Genomic DNA, 20,319 nt, shown 5'->3' with positions numbered 1-20,319 from the left:
AGCCAAATTCATTGCTTCAACAAATATTACTCATTTATGAGCTCGACTAGACCCACCTAAAGCTTAAGTTCAGTTAAGTTCTTTTAAAAGCTCATGATTAAATTTGGGAGTGGGAGGGGCTGTAAGCCAGACTGTAAGACAAATATTTCTCAGGGAGGCGAAGAGTTTTTTTTCCTTGCTATTAGTCCCGCCCACAAATCCGAGGCAAATTTCTAATGAACTCCACTGTGAACATTTTTATAATAAATCAAAAAATGATTGGAGTGGAACTTTATTACCAGGTGTATTGGCAACAAATACTACAATAATTAATGCTCAACAAGCTGAAATATTTATTTTCTTCATCTGTCTTACAGATTTTTTATCATATTTATTTACAGAATAATTTCATGATGACCATTTAGATAAAGTCTGCATCCATCACATGCTTGGTCATAAACTTATGAGGTTAAGCATCCACTCACACTTTAATTTTGAAGATTAATTCGCTGTGATCCATAGCAATGGAATGAAGCCATTGGAAATGGTCCCAGTCCTGTTCAGATTCTTACCTGAGAGTCTGCATAGTTGCTCCATTAATTATCTGCCTGGTGAGTTTACTGAATATAATAAATGAACCGTGCAGGTTTGCTGACTGAACCCCAAGGCTGATTGACATGTGGTTACTGCTCCAACGGCAGAAAAACAAACCTTCGTGTCTTGAATACAACACAGGAATATTCACTATGTGCAACTATGGAGCCCAGGATATGACATTGAAAAACAAAAAGAAATCGTTTCATTAAATTAGCATTTGGCATGTACAAATTAGTATCTTGTCCACATAGGTTAGCATTTTGTGTGCACATGTTAGCATTTTGTTAGCACAAATTAGTGTATGTGTGCAGAAATGATTATTTTGTGCACATAGCTTGTGCTCTAAATTGCAATTCTGTGGCCACAAACTAGTCTTTTATTTGCAATTTGTGCACAAAATATAATAAGTTCTGTGCACTTTTCCAGCTTGTGCACACAATATACTAATTTGTGCACAAAATGCTAACTTTACTGCACAATATACTAACTTATGCACACATATTGCTACTTTCCCGCACAATAGCTATAGTGATTTGTGGACACAAAAGGCTAACTTTGGCACACAAAGTAGTAATTTGTGCTCACAAAATGCTAACTTGTGTGCACAACTTTTGTCCTTACAAATTGCAACTTTGTGGCCACAAATTGGAATTTTATTTACATTTTGTGCTCAAATGATTCTAACTCCTGCACACAAAATGCTAGCTTGTGTGCACAATATACTAATTTGTTCACGAAAAATGCTAACTTTAGCGCACAGCATACTAACATTGTGCTAAAAAAAGCTAACTTGTGTGCACAAGATGCTAATTTGTGTGCACAACTTGAAAATGCTACTTTGTGGCAACAAAATGGGAATTTGTGGGCTAATTTGAGGGAGCAGTTCATTTATTTTTTCAATATCATGCCCAGGGCTCAACAACCACTAATTCTAATGTGTAAATCAAGTTTCAGTGGTTCTCTTAGTTTCTTTTTTTAATGTTGTTTTCCTTGGAACCAACTATACTTGTGTAATCGTCAGGTTAAAGATTGATATTTATGTCTCGAAACAGAAAATGAAACCAAGCTGTATTCTTGTATATGAGGTGAGCTCACTGAAATAAAGCAAACTTAGTCATGACCTAAATCACCTTAGAGATCAGGTTTAAGAGGGAAATTCCAAATTAAGATAAATGCAATATAAAAATATGGTTGTGAAATTTGGGCAAGTAGAGACATCCCCCAAACCACGGGTGCAGAATGACGTTTTATTTTTAGTATTTACATGAAGCAAAGTCTAGAAGATTACATTTTCTCTGAAATAACATTCTGTCCTTTTCATGTTTTTTTTTATTTTAACTAAATTCCAGCAAAAAATAGCAAAATGTTTTCTCAAATTCATAAAAAACAAAACTCACAATGATAGAATGTTCCTTAATTCAACATTTTTTTACAGACTACTCAAGAGCATTCACAAGCTTTACAGGTAAACATTTTACATTTTTGGCCTTATTGACAAATGAAAACGAAAAAGGCAAATATCAGAGAACTCTCAGTATTTATTTTAAAAGTCCATCGACAGAGATCTTTGCTGAGCTCTTTTGTATCTGCCTCTATGACTTCCTGCTCTTCGCACATACAAATCGTACCTTCCCTCCTCCTCCTCCTCATCTTCCTCTTCCACCACTCTGTCCTGCTGCCACACCACTCGATCCCCAGGATGACTCTGTATTTGGCTTTGCTTCAGGCTAGGCCAGCTTTTCTTCAGCAGGCTGCTGTTGTAGTCTCTCAGTGGAGGTAAAGCTGCCTGGCAGTCCATCCTGAAGGGTGGGATCTCCATGGATCCCCTTCCCAAAAACAGACCATGAGCGGCTTTAACAGAGTTGAGAGACGCCTGAGAGCCGCAGTGGTGTTCATGAACGCAGCGTGATCCTGATGATGATCTCCTGAGCGCTTGGAGCTCGGTTGGAATCTCTCTAAGCTCCCCCGATATCTCCTGAAAAGAAAAAAAAGGAATATAAATAACATTTTAAAAATGAGGAGAAAAAAATGGCTCCAAAGTCAAGTCCACCTTGTCTCTGAGAGTGAAGAGCTCATAGTGCAGTGGGTCAAACATCTTTGGGAGGTCAGCACGTTGAAAGAGCTTGTTTTTTCGGACCATCACCTACAACGCATGGTAATAAATCCTCACATAAAATAAGCATCAATGACTGTAAACTCTGGATCAGCTTTACCTTTTTTCGGGGCTGCTTTACTTGCACCATAATGGAGAAAATGAGGAGCAACAGCACCACCCCCGTGGACACACAGATTATTGTCGCCTGTGTTTTGGTTATGTGTAAAAACACTCCTCTGGCTTTTTTCTCTGAAAGAAATTTGAAAAGCGTTGATGTCTTCAGAATTTTTGCTATATTAAAATTACTCTTTATTCAAAAGTAGAAGATAAAAAGTATCAGTTAATACCGACAGACAACAATTCGACAGCCAATAAACCTCAACTGAACTCAGATTTTTGTCAAAAAAAGATTTAATTGACTAAAGAAAAATGCAATAATCCCCCAAAATAAATGTTCTGCTTTTAGGGTCATGATAAGTTATAACTTTGTTTTGACAAACATTTTTTTTTAGATACATTTGCATCCACAGATCCCAAAAGAACTTCAGGCGCAAATGCAAAAAATCACAGCATAAAACACATCCTATTTAAAAAAAAAAAAAAAAGCAGCAGAGAGGATCAAAGAGCAGCTTTGCCAGTGATTTAACACCAACTTACCAACGCAATTACTTTCATCCCAGGGGAAGACGCAGTTCTGCATGCCGTTACACACCAGAGAGTTGTTGATGCACATGTTACTGTGGCAAAAGAACGTGTTGCCCATACAAGGTGCTGAAACAGAAAGAAAAAAACGGAAATGCTGATAAAGAAAATGTTCAATTCATGTGACAAGAAGAAATTAAGGTTTATCATTTTTGTTACAATTTTGTAATATATTTGCTTTCATATTCTGCTGAAAGCTGAATAAAAAACATAAAAGTCTGAAAAAAAGAATAAATGGATGATGAACTCACGGTCGTAGAAGATACTGAAGAGCATCCGGAAGCGGCTAAGACGGCTGGTCTCATCCGCCCACATTCTCACTACTCCAAAACTGGTGTCCAGCATGATATCATTAGCAACCGTACTACAAAACTTGGCCTGAAAAAAACCACACACCTTTTTCTTTGACACTTGTGCATGTGTGGTCTTTTTGAGGTCAGGGTCTGTAGGACATATGCTACTTGTTAGTAATGGGTTAAAAAATTTGGAATTAAAAATGTGCAGGAAAGAGTCGTGTCAGAAAGAGGGAGGGTGGAGGGGGTCATGAAGATGGTGCGTTACCTTTAGGTCTTCAATGGCACTGCTGCCATCATAAATTGCCACAAAGTTCTTCTTACATTCGTTTGAGTTTTCCATCTGGTATTCCAAGAATCTCAAGTAAATCTGAGGTCAAAAGAGAAGCGATACTGTGATCTACGTTCACGGAGTTCAAGTTTATCTCTGTTCAAACACAAGTGGAAATATGCACAGTTGGATTCATGCAACTCTATGAGACGTAATTCTCTGACAATAAATCAACCAGTGCAGCTTTGTAGTTCACCACACATTTTGACAGATTTTGGAGCGCCGTGTACCACAAAAAATCAACTGGAGATCAGCAAACAAAACCAGAGTTCATACATAAGTCACCCTAAATTATAAAGTGGATTTCCTACAGTTCAAAATGTAAGAACTTTAGGTGCATCTCATGGTCCAAAAATACAATAAGAGTCACTTAGTTAGTTCTGATTTACAAATGTATATCTATAATAAGTTTTACTTCCTGCAACTCCGTTATGAACTAAGAAAATCAAATGTATTGTTTATGTAAGCTTGGAATAAATTACACAAATCAAAGGCTGCAGACCCCTGGATTAATGGTTGGAATAAAAAAAGATTTTGTTTCACAAATTAATTCTTTGTTTTTAATTGTTTCACAAATATCGTCAAAATTGATTGCAAAAAGATCTACCAAATCAGGATCCTTTTTTTTTAATCATTATTTACCTTCCTATCTCCAACCATAATTATTTGTGTTGCTCTCTGTTAACAAGACTATTTCATCAATGTCCCTTTGATGGAACCATTAAAAGTTCTATAGCATTTGGGACATATCTCAGGCTGTACCCTGGTCTTTGCTGGGGCTCGTATCGTCCATATGCAGTCCACCGCCTGGTCTGGCTTCAGTTTGTTTTCTTCTTCCACCTGAGTGGACCGAATCAGGCCGTCAAGCCCCGACAGCTCAAACTGACAATCTGTGCCATGACATCAATAATTTGTTAAGGCAATGCTCAACGTTTAAAAATATCCTCATAGAGGTCAGAAGACGCTGAAGTACCTGGAATAGGGTTTAAAAGTCCTCCCACATGCAGATGAAATTCAGGGTCTTTTTGAGGGGAAATCACAGAAACACACGTGGGAAAGAGTCATTAATGTGTGAAAGAAAGAAAGGCATTTGACCGCATTTTATGTTAGAACACTGCAGTAAAAGCCTTGCCATAAAGTGGTGAATACACCTTGTCATGCACTTTCACATCACCTGCAGTAAACTTGTACTGGACATAGAAGCCACTCCCCTCCAGCTCGTCGTCACTGTAGAAGCGGATCCACATGAAGCGCCCGCTGGAGAAGACGCGACCAGGGCTGGAAGAGCCACAGTACCGACTGATGAGTGGCGAGAAGCTAAAGGGACCGTCCCGAACCTCGATGTGGTCGAAACGACACTCAAAAGACGTCTCGATTTGGAAAAGCTTGTTGAACAGCAACTCTATCCTCTGACGGGGCAGAGCTGTGGGGAGAGAAACACTTCTGATGACACACAGGAGACACGAGGAGACGTTCATTTATACACATAAAGTACACAAGAAAATACAGTTTGGTTGTGTCTTAAACTGCTTAGTAGAATAAATGTGTGTGGCTGCTCTTCCAGAACACAAAGAGTTAGAGGTTGGTTTACTTCTCTAATGTACGGTGGCCCTGAAGGGTCACAACACAGCGCTATAAAGTTCAAAACTCAATACTTTAAGTTCACAACACTTTAAGGTCACAACACAACACTTTAAGATCACAACACAACACTTTAAAGTTCACAACACTTTAAGGTCACAACACAACACTTTAAGTTCACAACACTTTGAAGTTCTCAACACAACACTAAGTTCACAACACAACACTTTAAGTTCACAACACTTTGAAGTTCTCAACACAACACTAAGTTCACAACACAACACTTTAAGATCACAACACAACACTTTAAGATCACAACACTTTAAGGTCACAACACTTTAGAGCCACAACACTTTAAGATTACAACACAACACTTTAAGTTCACAACACAACACTTTAAGGTCACAACACAACACTTTAAGATCACAACACAACACTTTAAGTTCACAACACTTTGAAGTTCTCAACACAACACTAAGTTCACAACACAACACTTTAAGATCACAACACAACACTTTGAAATTCACAACACAACACTTTAAGATCACAACACAACACTTTAAGTTCACAACACAACACTTTAAGATCACAACACAGCACTTTAAGTTCACAACACAACACTTTAAGGTCACAACACAACACTTTAAGATCACAACACTTTAAGATCACAAAACAACACTTTAAGATCACAAAACAACACTTTAAGTTCATAACACAACACATTATGTCAAAACGGACCTTTGGGGGGAGGGGGTGAAATATGTTCAATATATAAAAAATGTATAATATACAAAGCTGAAGAAAAAGTCAAAAACACTATTATAATTTATCCAAAGCATAATTCCACAAACTTAATTAAAACTCCTTTATGAAAAATGTAATGAAATAAAACGTCACTTGCAGGTGGACTTAAAGTGTTGTGACCCTTCAGGGGCACCGTACTAACATACTCACTCCATCTGTACATCTGTCCCCTCCTTAATCTTATGCCTGTAAAGCCCACCAACCGTGAGCTCTATACGTTTACTTACAGATAAACATTTGTAATCCAAACACACTTTTAGAAAGGAGAAAACACACATGCAACCTTGAAAATCTGGGGAAAAGAAAATGCATTTCTGCCTTTAAAAGATTATTTTAAAAGATACTGTCACGCATCTTAATAAATACAACTTATAAACATTAAAAATACCCATTTTTTTTTGTTCAAATCTATGTGCCAAAAAGAAAAGAAAAGAGTGATTTTCCCCTAAGGGAGTGAAAGAGCCGTGTGTGTGTTATAGGTTACCTTCTAGTACATAAAGGCACTCCTTGTTTGGAGGGTAGGTATTTGGGTAGTTTGGGGAGTTGAAGTTGCCACCATCTGCTTTTCGAACCCAGGTTCCACAGTGGCGAGGATTCTGTGGTTGATCAATCAACTTCTCCCCCTTTGATCCTCCATCTGCAGAGAACGGCCATTGTACACAAAAACACTTCTGACATACATCACACAAGCAAATGTGTGTAAAATATCTTCTTAAATTAACAATGCGAACATTTAGAAAGTGTTTCTATTAAAAGAAAAATGTGATTATTTGCATACCTTTGATCTTTTGTGCAAAAGAAAATCCCTCCTCAACCAACAGGAGGAATATCCAGGCTGCAAGAAAGAGAAGACACGATGAAACTTAAGGAAGCAAAAAAACGACATTTCATAGTTTTCATTTGAAAAGTCTGGGTTGTCCGTTTTTATTAAAGGTCACAAAAGCTCTGTGAGGAAGTTAATGCATTAAAAAACTAAAGAGTTTTCTGTTATTTTCAATTTTATTTAATTGGTTCTTATAATTTCACTTTGTGGGTTAAAATATATTTTTTAATTAAATTCAGTTCATTTCAGTTTTGTATAGAGTCATTCTATTACCAAAATTAAAATTATAATAGACTACTAATTTAATTTATTTAAATTTGAATTAACAACAATGATTTATTATTATTTAGAATACATAAAAGCTCTAAAATAGAGTCTAAATTTGCACAAATTTAGCTATTCTGATAAGAGAAATGTCTTAAAAGAAACTGATAAATAGCTTCAACAATTATTGCGATAAAGTTTTCTGCACAAAAACACAAAATGAGACTTCAAGTAGATCTGGCTGTGAGTTCAAAGGGCAATAAAAAGAAAAAAACACCTATAACTACAAAAAACAGTGATGGTGAAACAAAAGTAGAGTTAAGAAAGAGTTACACTTTAATTTAAAAATGTGCCTGTATAGTAAAGATAGTAAAAAGCAACTGTTTCTTTTAAGTGCAGGTGACTGTTTAAGTATTATACAAAAATAATAGCCAGGTTGATGAATGAATGAGTGAGTGAATGAATGAGAAGAGATAAACAAAAATACAGAAAAAGTAATTAAAAAAAAAAGAAATTAAAAAATCTAATTTTGAGAAATGTTCAAATCAACAATAAGACATCCCTTCATTTTTTAACCTTATTTCCTGAATGCAAACTGTATATATATTAATCAAGCAAACAATAATAGCCACTCAGACAAAAAAAAGCCTTCCTCCATCCCAGCCAGAGTCCTGAAGAAAATCCCACAGGAAGTGAAATCCGAGACGCCCACTCACCTGCATGCATCCTTCCAGGTGGATTCTGGTTCTTGAGTTCTGACTCTGAACTCTCCCAGCAGGCGCGCCCCCTCACATCCCTCACATCCCTCACATCCGTTCCATCCTTCCCGTTCCAGTCGGTGGTTTGGATTAGTTGCGTGCTAAAACTACGGATTTACACAACTCAACTTTCACCTTTCCATCCTAATCTGAGTGATAAAAAACGAGACAGGCTAGACATGCTGCAAAAATGAGCTGATGAACTTTTTCTAGATACAAAACAGTTTGTCTCTAATAGATCTATTTTTTTCTGGACAGACAAACGCACGGCGCTCTCAAAGATGTGCGTTTGTCTGAGCCTCCTCCTCTCAAATGAACGGATGATCCTCCTGCAGCTGCTGGCGGTTTTAGGGTTGAGCTCAGTTGGCGGTACAGTAGATGAGGGAAAAGCTGATTGCACTTCTGCTCTTCATTTCTTACTGAACATTTGAGCCAAACGGGGAAGTCCCACTCATTAACGAATAGTATGATTAGCTTTAGACAAAGCATCAAGAAGAAAAAATGAACAATCATCCTAGATCAGGCATAAAAAAGGCAGAGTTTCCCTGTGAGCATCATCGAGCTTGATTTAGGGGTAAAAAGAAGAGACGCTGTATCCTCTGGTATGTTTAAGACATTCATGATTTATTTGATTTAAATTGGAAGCTTTAGTAAAGGATGTGGCTTTTTCTTCATTTATGTTTTTTCAAACACACACAAAAAAAATTAATTTATAAAAATCTAATTATCACAGGACAGTGTTTCAATTTGAGTTGTGATAAATTATTTCTTAAATAAAAAATATTGTTTTTATTGGTAATATTGTAAATATTTCACCTACTTTTTTATTCTCTTCACAGTTACTCCATGTATCAAGGAAAGCTTTTATCTGCCTTAAACAGTAGTTCACAAAAATGTTTTATCTACTCATATTTTCAATTTGAGATTTATATCTTTTTACTTCATTTAAAACATTTTAAAGGTAATTTGGGCATGTGACAGACTGGCAACCTGTCCAGAGTCACTGGGTTGGATGGTTGCATGGATGGATATTCAAAGCATTGAATGACAAGGGCTCTATTCAAATTCCCTCACTGCTTCCTAACTATAAAAACTACATAGCACAGATTGTCTAGTGCCCTGGATTTAAAAGTAATTCAGACACCATGTTCACTGCATTTTTGTATTTAACTTCACTGATTTCCCGAAGTAAAAACGTATAAAGTATGAACATTTACACAGACTACTTATGAATCCACTGTGTTCGTTAGGAGTCTGTCTCCCCCTCTGGTCACCGGCGAAAGCTTCATCTCCCAGCAGCCCCAGCACACCTGACTCTCATCTGCTAATAAACCTCAGGACACGTAAGCCCTGCACAGAGCCTCACTTAGTGCAAAGTTTTATTTGTGCCTGCATTACAATTTCATTTCTTTTTGGACTTGATCTTCTGTTTCTGCCTGCCGCCTGTCCTGACCCTCACTTGAACTCTGACACCTCTAGTGGATGATTCCATACTTGTGACTCACTTCTGCCTGTCTGACCTTGAGTTTAGCTGTGCTTCATTCCACGAACTAATAAACCTGCAGCACATGGAACCAGCCTTCTACTCATTTGTGACAGTGTTCTGATGGTGGAAATGTTATTTGACATAAAAAAATTGTTCAAACGCAATCTATTGTGGTCTATATTTAAGAATCCAGTGAGCACTGATACACATACGTATTTCGCAGATCTTTGGGGCACTAGGTTTTGGAATTGTAGATTCGAACAGCCCTAAAAAATGGCAAACACACTTTACAATATACTAGTGAGTGGTGAAGGAATTTGGATACAAGCCTGATTTTATATGCTAGAGGTGTGGCCTTCCAAGAAGATCACTCCTGATTTGTGAGAGTAGTTGTCATAGAAATGTTGACTCAGATCAACTCGGACCAATCAAGGCTTATTGAGGTCACCTGATTCTAACATGGAGACGTTGATCACAAGTTCACTGGAGCTGGGAGTTAGCCATTTTTTATGGGTGACATCACACTCACTCAGTCCAATTCTCACATACATGCAGAATAATTCATAAAAAGCATTAATAACAATTTATATTGTTAAACACTCCCATTAGATAAATAATTTCTGTTGTCAGTGTGTTGTAGAAGTTTTTTGTCAACAACTTTTCTCTTTAGAAAACAGTTATTAGCCTTCTGAGGGTGGACATCAACTTTCGGCTTCAACTTCCAGCTCATTTTAATACAAACAGAAGATTTTTCACACACAACTTTATTTAGTTTAATAAATGATAACAAAGTGCAAAATTTTGTCTAATTCATATCATTTTAAGTCTTGAGGAAAAACTTTTGTTCTTGTTTTAAACAAAGTTCAAGAATTATTTTCATCAAGATGCTAAAAGGCTATTTGTCAAAACATCATACTGTTACTTAAAATGTAATCATCTCTGTAAATACTTCCTTACATAATACCCAGCTTAGAGTCCAAAGCTACACTTCCACCGCACCAACCACTGACAGCAAACACAAGCGTCCTATTCTTAGACAGATTTAGACATATCATGAAGCAGGAGGAGCTGGACTCTCCTCTCATCTCGGGTCCATCTGACCAGAGATTAGATGAAGAAAGAAAACCTCATTAATGAAACGGTAGGAGAAGGAAAGCGCCATAGTGTAAATCCTTCGACTGTACAGATGTAGACATATGTGCTGCACAGCTACACCCGTATCAGAAGATGCAACAAAGAAAGAAGGAAAGCCAGCTCATCATATTAGACAGATAGAAAATCCAGAGTGGAAGATGTAAAAGAAAAATCCAGCTTTAGATAAGGTCTGTTGGTTTGTTAATATTTGAGATTATAGGCTTTTGATTTATCGCTAATCCAAATCTTTTGTTTTGAAGTTGACAGTTTTCTTTCTTGTCTTATAGGCTGTTTACAGTTTATCGGGATTGCTAAAGTTAATTCTACTTTAACTCCAGTTCATATTTGTTTTACTTTGGATGTTCCAATTCTATTTACTTAAACCGCCAAAAACAGCAATTATTATTAATTAACTAATTGTCAGAAATTCTTCTTTTAAAAACTGTGTGACCTTTAACCTCGTGCAATGACAGCATTCTGGGCGTCAAGAAAGTTTGTGTGTCTGTTGGTGGAAACAAGACACCATCTGAAGCACAACACCATTACCATTGTTGAATTCAAACATCAAACTCTTTCTGAACCGCGCTCTTATGTGCCATATGGCCAATCACAAGGAGGGCTCTGAGACAGATGGTAAATGGTAGTGACCCTCACTCAAAGCGGGGTTAAGCCCTGGAGACAACTATAAGATAGGGATAACATGTGACAGCAAGGCTGTTGGAGATAAGAGCAGATGTGCAACTCTGAGCTTAATCGCTGCCCGCAGTCCAGTAATTTCTTAAACTATTGTCATTTTACATGTATGTCATATTGTGTCCCACCTTTCTGGTGTGGACTTCGGATTGAGGATGAAGTTAGATTTGTCTCTGTAAAGTGTGCTGGATGTGTTTTTGTGTTGTTATGTTATTTGTTTTCTGAAATACTAAGACACAGATGTATAAATGTGTTTCCATACAATGCTGAGATAACCTCTTTAACCTTTTGGATTATTCAAAACTATTGACGAGCATTCATTTTTGAATTAAAACCACTATGTCTTCAAAGAAATGCCACCACACCATTGACTATATACGAGAACTGGACTGAGTAACCCCACCCACCTCGCATTCCAAACAGGAAGTTCCTGCTCGCTCCAATAAGCCAAAAACCTGTAGACTTCTATGGAGAAATAAACATCTATTACTCAGTCATTCTATTTTTCAGAATAACTATTCTTGCTGTGATACTTTGTTTCAACATATTTTTCTTTATTACACATTATTCAAGGTATAAACTGACCAATCAGATGCCTTCATTGAAATATGTGGTCTCACGTTGAACGTTCGAAACATTTAATTGACAGATTCTTCACTTTCAAGTGATGGGGGTGTGGCCTACGAACAAGCTCACTCCTGATTGGCGAGAGTGGAAGCCGACACGTTGTTCTTCAAATAGCAAAAATATGGCAACATAACCGACTTCATTTGGTTGGAGATGATGGTATACCATTTTCTTTGGGTGTTGATCCAGTCCTCATATACCGTCAATGGTCCACACCAACTGTCTCTTTGTAAACATAATGGTTATATCAAAGACTTTAGTTCTGGGATTTCAAATTTCTGGACTTTTACTTTTAAAGATTATGATTCCACCAGATTATGGGAATTGTTGTATAATTTGACACTTAAGAAATGTAAAAGTTCAAAGTTAAACAAATGTTAAAAAATACTCAGAAATGACATCAAACAACTTAAGGATCTTTAACAAATTTTCCACTTGGTTTTAGTCGGGACTTTTGCAGTGGAATGAATCTTACTTTGACATCCCAACATGCCTTTGTTTACACTTACTTTTTTTTTTTTTTTAATGAAAGAAATAGTGTACAAACAGTATACAGAACGATGAACAATGGAGCACAAAGCCAGGGGGTGTTACATGCAATCAAATAAATTGTAGCGTGAACAAATATTGACAGTTGATAGTAGAAAGTCACAAAACTTTTACAGCTACATCCTTTTTTCCAAACTGACCAAAGCTGCCTCATTGGTAAAATCCACCACACTAAAAGTTGAAATCTGACTGTCACACTACAGTTTTGCTGATTTACAGTAACTTACAAACACCAGAGTGTGAGGTTTTGTTTTTACATAAGAGACATTTGGTTTAACACTGAAAATGTGGCCCAAGCAGGATTATGCAATGCCACGATGATCCGGAGCACACGAGCAAGTCTGTGTCCGAATTGGTGGCAAAATTCAGATTCGAGGTTTTGAAAAGGTCAAAGTTGAAAACAAAGGTTTTCAAAAATGATCTCACATCATCTATGGAAAAAATAGCAATAACTGTGTAAGCAGAGCAGTGTGTCACCCTGTCCTCAAAAATGCAGACCACTCCAATTCTTCAATCCCCCCGACAACAGCATCATATTGGTGTTAAATAAAACCACCACCCTGATGCTGTCATAAGTTTTAGGGCCATGTTTGACCCCGAGACTCAACATGCTAGAAAAGCACGGACAAGATTTATTCCATTAGAAAACAGAAATCTTCTTAGCCCAGCTTAGGTCTGTGGACATGGCACCAAGCCCGGTGGAGTCACGGTGCTGCTCCATGCTCAGCATAACTTCTTTATGTTACATCTTTTGTTTTGTTACGTTTTTCCTGTTTGTGAAGATTTTACTCAGACAAAAAAGGTTTAAAGAAAATCCATAAAAATATTTATTTTGATAAATTTAATGTGTTTCGTAATGAAAATTCTGTTTCTCCCAACTAGATTAATTTAAAACAATATGCTTTTTAATTTACTTGCTCACAGCAGCATCTTCAAAGACCATCTGCTGTATATTATAAATAAAAAAATATTGTGGAAGATTTTGAGGATTTTATTATTTTTTTTTTTTAAACACGTCCAACTTCTAATCATTTGTTGTTCCTAAAGTGCACTGAACTCTTGAGCTTCTGGGAAACTTAAGTTGAGCTTATAACATGTCATTTCCCTTGAGCTTTTTTTTCCCACCCTCCTTCAATCCCCTGTTTTTAATTTAGTCAAATATACAAAGCTGCTCTCTGCAATCAAGGCCTAAGCACTTGGAGAAATGGGTTTAAGGAAGATGATTAAAGGCCTGAGTGAAAGATGACAATTTTTGTGTAAAAAAAACATCCAAAGGTGAGATTTTTTTTTCATCAGTAATGCTTTTAATCACTGAAAGTTGTTTATTTGGACAAAAAATGATGACACAAATTCTCATATTTTCCCTTTATATGCTGTGTCTGTCAGAGAGGTGCAGATTATGTCAAATATACACTAATATTGTATATCAGTGGAATGTCAATGAATCTGAAATCTTTACTGGCTAGTAACAAAAATGCATAAATACAAATGGTTGACTGGAGTATTAGAGGATTTAGGGAGTGATTGGAGAGAGGAGCAAAGAGAGAATAGCAAATGTCGTGCAACTAGACTTGGATTATCTTCTTTTGACCAGCAAGAATGAGATACACAGCCATCTTACATATAGCAGTTCTTCTCTATAGCAATACATCCTGCATGTAGTCACAGAAATGACTGTGGTTTTATTGCAGAAAGCAAAACATATAATTTATTTATCAGTTTTTTTAATACTTTAAATATGTTTCAAACTAAACTGATGTTTAAAACAAAAATAAATAAATATTTAATTCTATAAAATTTTTTGATAAAGAATGTTTTAGTAGAGCAAGTGTTCCAAAGTTTAAAGAGGGGTTATGTCAAATAACTAAAATAATCACAATTCATAAAACATTATTTTTATGCAAATAATGGATGCCAGGTGAAATGTAAAAGCTAAAGTGGCCCAAGAGAAAATAGCATCCAATAATTTTAAATAATTGAAGATATTAATAAAAATAGGCGATAAACACTTTTCATTTACTAACTAAAATTAAATTAACAGATCAGATCAATGCTAAATCTATCAGAAATTTGCAGTTAGTTTCACTGTGTGCTTGTAGTTGGTCATTTAAATGGTTCTTCAATTTTTTTTTTGACAATGCACCCCATGTAAAAGTGCTTTTCAGGAGATGACCCCAATGAATACAGGGGGAGAGTGGTGTACAACAGTAAAATAGTAAAAACAAGGAATTAATTTTTTTTTAAAAGGAGCACCAGACATTGTCAGTGAAAAAATATATAAAACTAAAAGTAAATAAAAAATAAACATCCTAAATATTTTAAAAATATGTTTTTTAAATAAAAAGACGTGTATGTTTTGTATGTATGGCATGTATTTATATTTTTCAAAAGTTATAGACAAAAAGCAATATTGTTTCCAATAAGAATAGCTTAAAAAATACTAGCAAAAATAGTATTTTTGTTCTTTTTGTTTTTTATGACTAAAAACGTATTATTTAAATAAACGACTTACCAACAAAAATTCAACAAGAACCATTGGAATATATTTTTTGTTATACCAGGAAAGTCCATTAGGGGGCAGTGATGAGCCCATCAACATAGTCATGTGACTTCAGCGCAAAAAGCTTACTTCCGGTTTATAGAACAGCGGCTTCGTGGGCTCTTTATACCCACAGAAACATCTTTAGGCTGTGTAGGTAAAGCCTCTAAAGATGTCAGAAAAGCAGCGCACGCTGCCTCTGTGGATGGCGAATAAAGAAATGAAAGTGAAGAAGAAGACGCCACTGAAGAGCCAGAGAAAAGAGAAAACTACGAGGTAGTGGGGGGAATATGAGAGAAGAGAACATTTCCTGCTGTGAAAATGTCCAAATATTCAGTTTTTATATAAAAAAAATACTCTCCCGTTTTTACTTCAGGGCCCTTTTCTACTGCATGAATGAGGCCGAGCTGGTTGAAGCAGCTGTTCAGTGTTTAACCAGCGGTTCCTTTGAGGACGGTGCTTCCCCAACTCACCAACAGGTGGCGCCGTTTTCCTCTTTTATGGTGCTTAGATGGACCTTTGATTATACATTCTATAAATCAATTGGATTTTATTTTTTGATCAGTTTATTTTATGTAAAAAGAGTCACCATTTCCTGTTGAGAATTTGAAAATACTTTCTACTTATACACAGATTTCTAAAAAAGGAAACAACACACGGGAAAAAGTAAATAAACCTTCGGTTTCTCTGACAAGACTAAAGCGGATGACGCAGATTTCAGAGGAAAAGGACTCTGACTATGACCCGGAGACGACCTGTGTTTCTGAGACGGACTTGGACATTACAGAGGTGGAAACGCTGCCGTACACCAGGAGGCCTGAAGCCCCCAGGTCAGGAACTGTCAGGAACACTGATGTGGAAGCTGAAGGAAAAGAGGAGAAACCAACGGATGAACATCAAGAAGACGAGGCGTTACAACTTGTTCGGGACATTTTTTTCACATAACTGCTTAATTCCAAAAGCGTAAATAGAAATCCTTTAAAATAAAGTTAAACTGAAGCCTTCAACATGATGTTATTGAAATATTGAGCTAATCTTTATGGTGATGAAAAGACAGCTTTTTCAACACTACATAAAACAGTGCTACAAATATCTTAAAGAAACTGACCTCTTAAAAACTCCAGACTTTCTGCAGTTATTACATTATTCTTCATCCTTAATGTGGCTTGTTTCCTAATGTTCATGGCATACAAATCCTCAGGGGATCTCATCAGGTTACAGAAAGTTCTACTGCAGAAAAATCGACCTCTTTAGGTCAAAGTATTGCTTCATTTTTTCTGTTGTTAAATGAAAGTCATGACAGCTGTGGCGATCCTAATGACTCAGAGACTTTCTAATAAACTGCATTTATTGTTGTATCTTTGACCTCCTGTTGTGTGGAAAAAAAACCAAATGCTTTTATTAAAATATTCATATGAAACACGGATTGAACCAATTTAAGCGTACGTTACTATTTGCTTAGTCAAGTGCAATTCAGGGGGAAGAAACTTAAGTTGTTAATCAAATCAAATTGACCTACATCATTATAAAATATTTAAAAATGAAATAAATCAATTATAGAGACATAGTCGGTTTATTTTACGATAATGTAAAAACAACAATATCCATCGAATAATATGGCAGCAAAACATGATCAAACCATCATTACAGTCCAATATGTGGAAACAGAATTTTACAAAGAAAGATTTTTATTTTAATCTTGTAAAAATGTTTGGAAATTAAATCATTTCCTAACTAAAGTGAACAAACAGGTAACGGATTCAGGACTGTATTCATTTGGAGGGAAGGTAGTTTTCTGCTGTTCATCCACTTTTGCCCGCCTGCCTGTCTGTCTGTCTGCCTGGATGGAGGTGCGCGCGCAGACTGCAGGCGCGCGCCGCCGCTCTGGAACGCGCTGCAACCGACGAGCAGAGTGTCGCACGGACTCCAGCAAGTTTGAGACGAACTGCAAGTTAATCTGCTTTCATCTAAAATCAAAGGTGGGTCGGGAAACGGTTTGGACTTTAATTTACACATTAGAACGATAATCTTAATCCTGCATGTAAATAGATTAAAACGGATTTGTTTTTTACATCACAAGGAGGCGGGGTCGTTTTAGATTATTTCTTTGATTATTTATTTATTTATTTTATTGACAACTATTATTCGTCTGGGTATTTAATGCATTTGTACTAAAAATAATAATATAAAAATGTTTAAAACAATATATGAGAGGACTAAAGCTTTTAGTTTGGAGCAGCAGAATAAAGGTGTGGTTCTAACATCAGAAAGTACAGATACAGAGGAAAACACAATTTCTCACATTCTGATTGTTATTTATAAGGTTATTAAAAGGGTTTCCAGAGCTTTAATAAAACAAAATTTCTGCAAATGTGTCAGAATGTGTCACAAACTGAAAAATAAAGTTAAAAAAATAGTCCAGGTTGGTCAAGCAAGTATTTTAAATAGTGAAAATATTGCAACTGTAGTAGCTGTACATCCATTTAGGACTGTATGTTGCAGTAGTGCTGCAATATGCATAAGTTATGTCAAAGTTCCTGTCTTTCTGTTAGTATTTTGGATTTTAAGCATAAAGAAACAATAAAGGTGTAAATATAAAGCTATAAATGTATATATTTTGATGAATCTTTGTCCAGGTTCATCATGGGAAACAGGTTGAGCAGAAGGCGATATGCTCCGGCTGAAACTGCAGCCACAGAGCACAAGCCTTCAGTGGAGCCGGCGTGTTCGACACCAGGCGAGGATTCTCCGACGGCACAAACTCAGGAGATCGACCAGCCAGAGAGCCGAGGGCCTCCAGAAGAGCCAGAGATGTCAGACGCGTGCTCAACCCAAGAAAAGGAATGTGTGTCAAAATGTGAAGAAGAGAGCCCTGCTGCCCCCGCCCCGGAAGTTCATGACGTTTTGATGGAACCGACCGAACCAAACCCTGTTGCTGAAGTCCATCCAGCTCCAGAACCTGAGCCCGACACCTCATTTTTAGAAGCAGATCCTGAAGGAACCTCTGAACCAAGTTCAGACCCAGAACCAACTTCAACCGAAGCTCTGGAGGAGACAACTCAAGAACTTCTCCCCGAGTCTGCCTCTCCCTCCACTTTGATCATTCCCGACGTCACTCTAACACCAGTTCTCACTCTGATCGGGCCATCAGAAGCCTCAGCAGGTGAGGGAGGTGACGGGGAAGCTAACGCTGTGGAGGATTTCACAGCAGAGCCCGATGCAGCCACAGAAATGTCAGAATTTCTGGAGAACACACAGGTGGAGGCTGCAGAGAGCATGCAGACTCTTGGAAGTGATGTCATCGAGAGTGTCGATGAAATCCTCAAAAATTCAGAGCTGAAAGGAAACGACCTCCTCAGTGATCTCATTCCTGGTGATGTCAACCTCTACGACGACACTCCCATCATGAGCGGCCAGCTGATCTGAACCACTGAAGGGAGAACTCAAGACAGAAGAGAAGGAGTATTTCTGGTCAAACCTCAGCCTGTTAAACCCATCAAACATTCATGAAGTGCCAGAATAAGGACAAACATTTCACAGGTCCCAGGTAGCAACCAGTTTGTGGATTTTAGGAGATTCGGAGAGGACAAATACAACAGGCTTTTATCAGACACAAACCCAATATTTAAACACTTTTTTTTAGTATGAATGGTTTCAGCAAAAGAAAAGCATCAGAAAATGAAACTAGCGCATTTAAATATACATAAAGACAAAGTGCTAAGAAATGTGCACAACATAGACCTACTAATGTTTTGTTTTTTTGCAGAATTGATCAGAGAAATACTTATTTTAAAGTAATTAGTGCCTTTCTTGTGAAAATAAACAATGCTTTAACACGTGTTTCTGTGCTTTATTTCCTCCTATAGATGACAATGTGCAGGTTCTTAACGGAGGTCAAATGGTAGAATCATGTAGAAGAGATAGGGCTTTTTCATGGCCATAAGGAAAAGAAGATGCAAGAAGAAAAAGGAGAGGAGAGGGGAGGGGGGGTACTGGGCCGCATTCTTTCCAGAGGAAGGAGGTTTTCGGGGGGCTTGGGTCAAAAGCGACTCCATTTCAGTTCATGAGAAATCTGCTCTTCGGTTGCCGTTTCCCACCGCGTCCCCCTCCTGCCCTCACGCCACCGTTATCCCAACATCTCGATCAAACACAGGAGGAACGGTGACAAGAAAAAATGAAAGGGAGCATTTTTGAAGAGAACACAGACACACCTAAGAGCATTTGTTGCTGGGCACGGCCAGCGGGTAAGTCCCCGTCTTTGACGAGTCCCCACAGAGTAGGCGAGGTAACCTTCAGACGGTGATCTCAGCTTAACACCCTTCTTTTGTGAGAGGACAGTTCGCAGGCAGAGCTGCTCTTCGTGAACACAGAACAGATAAACAGCTTGATTTGCACTATTTGCGATTCCTCTCATACCAGGGGCTTTCGGCACAATAAACAAAAGTGCTGGAGTCGAGTCCCCTCTCCCCTTGTTGATTTCCTGTCCCTCTAGGGATTGTGGTGGCCAAAGCAAACACAACTTGGTATTTGCTTCCGTGAAGCCATGTGTCCAAGAGCTATAGCAAAAATATGATTTAAGGGCCCAAGAAAAGGTCTCAGCGTCTGCTAACAGAAATACATTTCTTGAAAAAACATTCCAACAATTAATACATTCCAACAGATGGAACTTTTGATTCATTTTTGGGGTCAAACATGCAGAAAAGAGTAAAAATATGTCGACTGCATGAGATTTGCACAAGTGGATTAGAACATATCATCCAGCATAAGTAAGAGACGATTCAGATCGGAATCATGCAGGTGACAAATCTTCTTTGTATGTTGCATCTGCAACTCTTTTTTCAGTCACATTGAATAATCTCAGTCATTTTGACTAAGAGTCATAAGGCTGGCAGAGCCTAACCTGACTATTGTTAGACAAAGGCGAGGTGGATGCTGGATAAGTTGCAAGCCTATCGCAGGGTCAAACAATCACAAACCCACACAAACTTTAGAGTAACCAATCATCCTATAAAGTATGTTTATGAACTTTGCAAGGAAGCCGGAATCTCTGGAGAAAGCCTGCGG

At 37.4% G+C, this 20,319-nt stretch overlaps 4 protein-coding genes across 5 annotated transcripts; 2 read left to right on the top strand and 2 right to left on the bottom strand.

Annotated features, from left to right (window-relative positions):
- Positions 1 to 1,812: 1,812 nt before the first annotated feature.
- Positions 1,813 to 5,475, bottom strand: neto2b (neuropilin (NRP) and tolloid (TLL)-like 2b). The gene is made up of 9 exons (XM_024280777.2): positions 5,172 to 5,475; positions 4,971 to 5,018; positions 4,760 to 4,887; positions 3,935 to 4,036; positions 3,625 to 3,751; positions 3,329 to 3,442; positions 2,790 to 2,920; positions 2,627 to 2,719; positions 1,813 to 2,551 (listed from the first exon to the last, which is right to left on the bottom strand). Exons 1-9 carry the CDS (start codon positions 5,473 to 5,475, stop codon positions 2,120 to 2,122), a joined length of 1,479 nt encoding a protein of 492 aa, XP_024136545.2. The 3' UTR covers positions 1,813 to 2,119.
- Positions 5,476 to 6,590: 1,115 nt separating this feature from the next.
- On the bottom strand, positions 6,591 to 8,875 carry neto1 (neuropilin (NRP) and tolloid (TLL)-like 1). Its single transcript, XM_036212447.1, has 3 exons — positions 8,186 to 8,875; positions 7,161 to 7,217; positions 6,591 to 7,019 (listed from the first exon to the last, which is right to left on the bottom strand). The coding sequence occupies exons 1-3, from the start codon at positions 8,193 to 8,195 to the stop codon at positions 6,856 to 6,858; spliced, it is 231 nt and encodes a 76-aa protein (XP_036068340.1). The 5' UTR covers positions 8,196 to 8,875; the 3' UTR covers positions 6,591 to 6,855.
- Positions 8,876 to 15,318: 6,443 nt separating this feature from the next.
- si:ch211-127m7.2 (cell cycle regulator of non-homologous end joining) lies at positions 15,319 to 16,616 on the top strand. Of its 2 annotated transcripts, none has more exons than XM_024280778.2 (3): positions 15,319 to 15,531; positions 15,632 to 15,758; positions 15,889 to 16,616. In XM_024280778.2, the coding sequence occupies exons 1-3, from the start codon at positions 15,428 to 15,430 to the stop codon at positions 16,198 to 16,200; spliced, it is 543 nt and encodes a 180-aa protein (XP_024136546.1). In that variant the 5' UTR covers positions 15,319 to 15,427; the 3' UTR covers positions 16,201 to 16,616. The 2 variants fall into 2 exon arrangements, with proteins under 2 accessions (XP_024136546.1, XP_024136547.1); XM_024280779.2 differs by having other exon boundaries at positions 15,322 to 15,531; positions 15,632 to 15,734.
- A 483-nt stretch (positions 16,617 to 17,099) lies between these two features.
- On the top strand, positions 17,100 to 19,095 carry LOC112152549 (lysine-rich arabinogalactan protein 18). Its single transcript, XM_024282203.2, has 2 exons — positions 17,100 to 17,234; positions 17,892 to 19,095. The coding sequence occupies exon 2, from the start codon at positions 17,899 to 17,901 to the stop codon at positions 18,679 to 18,681; it is 783 nt and encodes a 260-aa protein (XP_024137971.1). The 5' UTR covers positions 17,100 to 17,234; positions 17,892 to 17,898; the 3' UTR covers positions 18,682 to 19,095.
- The last annotated feature ends 1,224 nt before the right edge of the window (positions 19,096 to 20,319 follow it).

The sequence above is a fragment of the Oryzias melastigma genome, linkage group LG6 (assembly GCF_002922805.2).
Source record: "Oryzias melastigma strain HK-1 linkage group LG6, ASM292280v2, whole genome shotgun sequence".
NCBI lineage: Eukaryota > Metazoa > Chordata > Actinopteri > Beloniformes > Adrianichthyidae > Oryzias > Oryzias melastigma.
The sequence above is the reverse complement of the archived record's forward strand: the minus strand, read 5'-3'. Positions and strand labels throughout refer to the sequence as shown.

Bases quoted from the DNA above. Each gene is read 5' to 3' on its own strand.
- neto1 (XM_036212447.1), bottom strand. The intron at 7,020-7,160 runs GTATGCAAATAA...CGTTCTCTGCAG, and splicing joins TTTTGCACAAAAGATCAAAG to ATGGAGGATCAAAGGGGGAG.
- LOC112152549 (XM_024282203.2), top strand. From the start codon at position 17,899: ATGGGAAACAGGTTGAGCAGAAGGCGATATGCTCCGGCTGAAACTGCA.
- si:ch211-127m7.2 (XM_024280778.2), top strand. From the start codon at position 15,428: ATGTCAGAAAAGCAGCGCACGCTGCCTCTGTGGATGGCGAATAAAGAA. The intron at 15,532-15,631 runs GTAGTGGGGGGA...TTTTTACTTCAG, and splicing joins AGAAAAGAGAAAACTACGAG to GGCCCTTTTCTACTGCATGA. The intron at 15,759-15,888 runs GTGCTTAGATGG...ACTTATACACAG, and splicing joins CGCCGTTTTCCTCTTTTATG to ATTTCTAAAAAAGGAAACAA.
- neto2b (XM_024280777.2), bottom strand. From the start codon at position 5,475: ATGAACGTCTCCTCGTGTCTCCTGTGTGTCATCAGAAGTGTTTCTCTC. The intron at 5,019-5,171 runs GTGATGTGAAAG...CCCCTCAAAAAG, and splicing joins CCAGTACAAGTTTACTGCAG to ACCCTGAATTTCATCTGCAT. The intron at 2,720-2,789 runs GTAAAGCTGATC...CATGCGTTGTAG, and splicing joins TAAAGCAGCCCCGAAAAAAG to GTGATGGTCCGAAAAAACAA.